Here is a 6,569-nt window from a genome sequence, read left to right as displayed (position 1 = left end):
TTTTTTTAAATTTGATTGTACAATATTTTGATTTATTAATATTTCTCGTTTCAATTTTTTTGCATAACATACAATTTTTCAGGATCCGCTATCCATAAAATCCAAGCCACGATTTTGACCTGCTAATTGTTCACTGTTGGTTTTTGATAATCCTCTTCCCCTACATATCATTCAAGGTAAGTTAACTATTATAAACAATTTGTCATTTACTATATCATATAATTGCTCGTTATTGATTTATGTAAAGCCTTTGCAAAAATCCTTATTTTATTATTCTTACTTACATTCTAAGATGTCTCACATTCTTATTTATAGTGATTGTGTAAAGTTATTAAACTCTAAAAAAATAATTTAATTTTATTTCTAAATTTTATATTATACGGAGCATCTAACTTTCTCTAAAACAATTTTTTTCATGAGTTCAGAGAAATTGTTGTTTCTCATAATAAATTTTAATTACTAAATTCCCTATATGATTCAACCAATGCTTTTTGAGAGTCCGATAACATGAATAACTTTAACCCTTTATTCATTCATCACAATCATTAAAAAGTAACTATCACGAACTTTTTATCCTCATATCCATATGAGTCCATTGAAGCTCCCCAAATTCAAATAATTTTATCTTTTCTTGACTTCGTTAGCATTATTTCTTTTAAATATTCTTTTTCTTTATTGGAAAATGTCTAAATTTTTTAATTTATTTTGACATATCCTTGCAAATTCATGTTGTTTGTCTCCACTTTAATTCTTACATCCATAGCGAGAAAATCTTCTGATTCTTTTTCAATCTTTATTTTTATTTTACTGGTTTTAAAAGCTATCTAAACATCTTTAAAGCATTTAAGCTTTATTTCATAAACCCTTCGTAAATAGGATACCAAAAAAATCATTTATATGTTTCTTAAATTGTTTTAATGATTTACAATATCATTTATTTTCATTATGTGTAGTACGATGCTATCAACTGAAATAGAGAGTAGCTATGATAAACTCTATTTGTTTAAGACATACAAAGTATTGGTATGCATGAAGCATGCTTATGAGAACTTTATTAAATTGACATATTGTTCTCTAAATCATTTCAGCTTTTTAGTTTTGCATAGAATTATTTGTTTAGAAAATATAATTTAATAAATTTGATAAAAAAATGTCTTGCAAGAGAGGCAAATGAGGGGTTTTGAGAGGAGTTGGTATGTACTTGCAAAGTTGTTCAGGGTATGCAGCAGGGAGGGTCGCAAAAGAGTCAAAAGAAGGGAAACTCTGAAATAACAAGTTTATGTTTGGTGTCAGGTTATTAACCATTTGCGACTTGTCTTATGCTCCATTTGCAATAGAGCGATGTTTTGGTAGAACAATATTCAGGTATACATTCAGTTGTACTTAATCATTGTATATTTGTAGCAAGAAATTCATCTTACATTTGTCATTTTAAAGGTTAATGGTTTTTTTTTTTCTTCTGCTATTTGGTCTACCATTTTAAGAAACTTTTCTTTTTCGCTTGAGTTAATTACTAAGCTGAATTATTGAATTTTTTTTCGTTAGTGTGCATAACAGCTTAATTATAGTATCTACGTAGAATCTCACGTATGTTTGTGGCTTCATAAAAAATATATATTAATTATGTTCATATATCTTACTCTTTAACTCCATCTAAGGTCAGATGAACATTCCCCACAAGAAGAACAACAAATGCAGCCAATCTTCATTTTGTTGCCTCCAAAGATGCATGATTATATAATGCCACAAACTCAATTGGAAATTGACAAATCAGTAGTATGAACTTTGTTCCCTTTATTTTTTATAATCATACTCCATGCTTAAGATAGTTCTCTTTTTTAATATTTTTATTTGTATCGAGTTCTCACCAACATATATTTGTTTAGTTTCATCCAATAACAACCTTTCAGATTGTTAACTTTGAATTCTTCAACTTCTTACCAAATTAATTTCAATCGCCTACGCCAATTTTAACCCGCACTGAACCTCGACTTAGGAATTCTTCCAATGATTCTTTAGATATTGCGATGATACCAGAGCAGCTTGGATGGCCTGCTAATCTAAGGGAAATCTCTACGCGTGTGCATCATCGCAACAAAACAGGTGCGTGGATCTGCTTAAGGATGTAACCAATTCAAATGTTAGCCCCTAACTCCTTATTTCTTTGCTTATCTTCTCTGAAACAGGTTTTACACTGCTCAGCATAAATATGTGATTGCTGTTGTGATACTTAATAAATCATATTTCTAACTTGTTAGTATAAGGGCCTATTTGGTTGCAGCTTTATGGCATGATTGAAAATGCTATTTGGTGGTAGATTTTGAGCAGGATTAAATCTAAATTTATATAAAATACTGGCAAGTTGTTTTTGTTGGGATTTTAATTGAATCGAAGAATTCTTAATTTCAGTGGAAGATTGGATTTCATTGATGTAGGTGTTGTTTGATAGCAACATTTCACATGATTTAACCACGATTAATATAAAATGTTTTATACATAAATTATTACTCATTCTAGACTTATTTGTTGCGGCCTTTTCCTTCATCTTCTTCTGCTTGTTTGCTTTTAAAAAGTTAAACTTATTACGCAAAACAATTAGCATTTTGTTATTCCTACATTTATTGTTCTATTGTATTTCTTATTGATCTTGTTTAAATTCTTTAAATTTTTTTATCCAAGTCTTAAATTGACTGTGAAGATGGACATAAAACGTTCTCCTCCTGATGTCAGTGTCTTAATGAATCAGGCATCTACCTGCGTAAATTGCCTAGCTGATTATAGCACTATCTACTCGTTGAATGAGATGGTTTTTCACGACATAGTTCTCAGGCTTAGGAAAGTTGAATGTTGTGAAATTTAGCTACAATTGTGTTTAGTTGATCTTCCAACTACAAAAGATGACACCTACGCCTAAGTGCATATTGTTTGATAATTTTGCACATCCTTTTGATGGACTAATCATGCATTAATATATATTTTTTTAATGATTAACCTATTTTTTATACTCCATGCTTAAGAATGCATAAAAATAATGATCGAAAATAGTGCTGCATAAAGCATGACTCATTTAATTAGAAGGGAGCAAAAAAAATAGTTTAATTGTAAGCTTTAGCTACATTTGACTGGTTTGACAGGTTGGCCGGCTTGGATTTGACCTACTTATTAAACTTGTTAGATCTGATCCAACTGATTTTATGGTTACTCCAGTTCTTATTGTTATCCAAATCATAAAGGAGCATATTCCAAGTTTGACTGCCTGATTTGTTCTCATGTACTTGTTTACATCGTTGCTCTATCATGCTATAGTTTTGTGAACATACATAAGTGGAACTTTCTGTTGACAACATCCTTGTGAGCCTTCTGTTCCGTTCTATCTTTTCTTATTTGAAGACTTACTTTATATGTGAAGTCATGATGGTTTTGCCTTTTCCAAAATGTTTTTCGAATTGTTCTTCTGCTAAATATTTTATTTATTTATTTCTTATGCTAAAGATTTGGTTAGTCTGACAGGGAGAACAAGAATCTCACTGGAACAGCACGGTATGCTAGCGTGAATACTCATCTTGGTGTTGGTACGTTCCTCATGTTTCAAGTATATTTAACCATTTCATAACCCACCTTAGATTGGAGAAAAAAGTAACATTAATGTATATCTTGTAGAACAAAGCGGAAGGGATGATATAGAAACTCTTGGTTATGTGTTCATGTTTTTTTTGAGGGGAAGGTTAGATTCTTCTAAACATTTCATTTAGTTTGTTCTCGTTGTTCGTTATTTTTTGGGGGGCATCACCAGAACAACGTCATCATCATAATGCCTCAATATCTTCAAGAGGAAGGGCATAACATGACTATTTTTTATCAGTCTTCCATGGCAGGGGTTGAAAGCCGGAACAAAGAAGCAAAAATATGACAAGATTATTGAAAAGAAAATGTTAACTCCAGTAGAGGTACGCAATTCTAAGCCCCATTCATTTTCATGCATAATATCTCATTTTTTGAAAATGCTGGGAGTATTCCTATCAAATTTACGTAGCATTACGGGAGAGCTAGATTAAAAATCCTTGGCACTGATAATTCTGATTCAGGTGCTGTGCAAGACATTTCCAACCGAATTTGTCTCGTACTTCAATTATTGTCGTTCTTTGCGGTTTGAAGACAAACCAGATAACTCTTACTTGAAGAAGCTTTCTCGGGACCGCTTTATTCGAGAAGGCAATTTCAATTCATTGAAATAAACACAGAATGCATTTTTTTGCTGAATTTGTGGCCGCAGTTAACATTCTTTTCAACATTTACAGGATACCAATTTGACTATGGGTTTGACTGGACTCGTTTGAAGTATCCACAGATGGATGCAAGTACTAAAGCAAGAGTATGTTATTTATCGTTTACTTCCACGTGTCGATCATTTACTTTCGTTACTTTTATTCAATCTCACTGTACCCCAGCAACCTCTTGTAAGAAATGCTCCAGTTGCCGGCCCATCAATGGTGAAGGCAGAAAGGTCATCAGGTTTGTAATGAGTACCAATAAGTTTTCTGCTATTTTCAGCATCCTTTATTCATTTATGCACCTGCAAGAGTTGATTGTTAGTAAATTTTATTTTCAGTTGGCCAAGAAATTCATGATAGATTCGCAGGTGCCGTGGAAGCATTTGCTAGAAGAACTGGTTCAGCTGCTGCTCATCATGGTGAGCATTCCAAGCACAAAACTCTAGATGACGCACCACTGCCATCCAAACAAAATGTAAGTTACTCCTAATGCAGTTTCTCACCTTGTCCTACTACACTGCACCTAGCCCCGGAGCCTTGAGCAGTTTTTTATGCATGGTGTATCTCATGGTTAATAGCTCAGTTTTTTTTTTTTTGAGAAACAGGGCGAACCCTAATTAAATCAAAGCAAAAATTACTAAGTGATAAAAAAATTGAGTGATTAGAGATGAATAGAAGTTAACTATAAAGAGATAGATAGGAAAACAATAGAAAATAGTTGAATTGGACAAGAAGCCAAGCGACAATTGTCTAGGCGATATTACTCATTTTCTTTCCATAAGAATTATGAATCCAAAAGAAAGCTAGATGAATAATTGTGAATTTAAAAGCATAATCTTTTTTTTTTTTTGTATTAGAAAAATATTTAGTATTTATCATAGTCCAAAATGATAGCTGGTGCATTAAAGGACATCTCGAAGTTCTGTAATTTTTTTAAAGGAAGTATTTTTCTGAGAGTTGAAAGGTTTTTATCCAAATTCACAATACAACATTATATTAAAATGATTCCAAATGTTAGATATATAAGCACACCTAAAAAAAAAGTATGGAAACCATCCTCCTGCAAGTCCATATTTGGGTCACAAAAAACATAATTGATGACCCTTTTAGAAAAGGATAATTTGTAAGGAATTTGTATCATGAAATAAACTAGAGGAGCGCATTCGATCTTAAGTGGAGCAATATATTTTCAAATTCAAGAAGTACAAGGAATAAATGTGAGCCCCTAACTCCTTATTTCTTTCCTTATCTTCTCTGAAACAGGTTGTCCACTGCAAAGCATAAATACGTGAGTGCTGTAGTGATACTTAACCCAAAATAAATCATATTTCTAACTTGTTAGTATAAGGGCCTACTTGGTTGCAGCTTTATGGCATGATTTAAATTGCTATTTGGTGGTAGATTTTGAGCAGGAATAAATCTAAATTTATATAGAATCTTGCCAAGCTGTTTTTGTTGGGATTTTAATTGAATCGATTAATTATTAATTTCAGTGAATGATTGGATTTCATTGATTGAGATGTTGTTTGATAGTAACATTTCACATGATTTAAGCACGATTAATATAAAATGTTTTAGACAAAAATTATTACTCATTTTAGACTAATTTGTTGCGGCCTATTCCTTCATCTTCTTCTGCTTGTTTGCTTTTAAAAGGGTTAACTTATTACGGAAAAAAAAAAATTGCATTTTCTTATTCCTACATTTATTGTTATATTCTATTTCTTATTAATCTTGTTGAAATTCTTTAAATTTTTTTATCTAAGTCATAAATTGACTGTGAAGATGGACATAAAACGTTCTCCTCCTCATGTCTGTGTCTTAATGAATCAAGCATCTACCTGCGTCAATGGCCTAGCTAAGGATAGCACTATCTACTCGTTGAATGAGATGGGTTTTCATGACATTGTTCTGAGGCTTAGGAAAGTTGAATATGATGAAATTTAGCAACGGTTGTGTTTAATTGAGCTTCGAACTACAAAAGCTGACACCTATACCTAAGTGCATTTTGTTTTATTATTTTGCAGATCCTTTTGATGGACTAATCATGCATTAATATATATGTTTTTTAATGATCCATATGTTGAAAAGGATATTTTTATCTTTCTTTTGAGAATTCGTTTGTAGTTATCTTCAATAATACTTACTTTTATGTTTGATTTGGGACATCTTCTTTATTGCTTATTAAATTATCTTTTTAAGTTAAATTGTTAATTGTGTGACGTTATCTCTGTTACGGTTTGCCTGTGTAACTCTACGTGGCAGAATTTTGATTGTCAAATATCTCTTTGGTTATCA

General features: G+C 31.7%; 2 protein-coding genes across 3 annotated transcripts in view; both read left to right on the top strand.

Moving 5' to 3' along the window:
* The window catches only part of LOC110099377 (pentatricopeptide repeat-containing protein At5g46460, mitochondrial), an 18,988-nt gene extending 15,315 nt beyond the window's left edge, over positions 1-3,673 (top strand). Inside the window, exons 4-6 of one of the 2 annotated variants that reach the window (XM_028699552.1) lie at positions 2,020-2,103; positions 3,511-3,572; positions 3,661-3,673. The gene's annotated coding sequence lies outside the window, so the exon portion shown is untranslated. Of the gene's footprint in view, positions 1-82; positions 238-2,019; positions 2,104-3,510; positions 3,573-3,660 lie in introns of those variants that run through there. The other variant, XM_028699551.1, reaches the window with a different exon arrangement.
* On the top strand, positions 2,699-6,218 carry LOC110099412 (casein kinase 1-like). Its single transcript, XM_028699536.1, has 9 exons — positions 2,699-2,806; positions 3,135-3,197; positions 3,503-3,592; positions 3,876-3,947; positions 4,086-4,212; positions 4,299-4,372; positions 4,449-4,512; positions 4,610-4,746; positions 6,057-6,218. Exons 1-9 carry the CDS (start codon positions 2,699-2,701, stop codon positions 6,216-6,218), a joined length of 897 nt encoding a protein of 298 aa, XP_028555369.1.
* Positions 6,219-6,569: the final 351 nt, after the last annotated feature.

The sequence above is a fragment of the Dendrobium catenatum genome, unplaced genomic scaffold, assembly GCF_001605985.2.
Source record: "Dendrobium catenatum unplaced genomic scaffold, ASM160598v2 fragScaff_scaffold_1338, whole genome shotgun sequence".
Lineage (NCBI taxonomy): Eukaryota > Viridiplantae > Streptophyta > Magnoliopsida > Asparagales > Orchidaceae > Dendrobium > Dendrobium catenatum.
The sequence above is the reverse complement of the archived record's forward strand: the minus strand, read 5'-3'. Positions and strand labels throughout refer to the sequence as shown.

Bases quoted from the DNA above. Each gene is read 5' to 3' on its own strand.
- LOC110099412 (XM_028699536.1), top strand. From the start codon at position 2,699: ATGGACATAAAACGTTCTCCTCCTGATGTCAGTGTCTTAATGAATCAG. The intron at 2,807-3,134 runs GTTTTTCACGAC...CTGGTTTGACAG, and splicing joins TCTACTCGTTGAATGAGATG to GTTGGCCGGCTTGGATTTGA. The intron at 4,513-4,609 runs GTTTGTAATGAG...TTTTATTTTCAG, and splicing joins GAAGGCAGAAAGGTCATCAG to TTGGCCAAGAAATTCATGAT.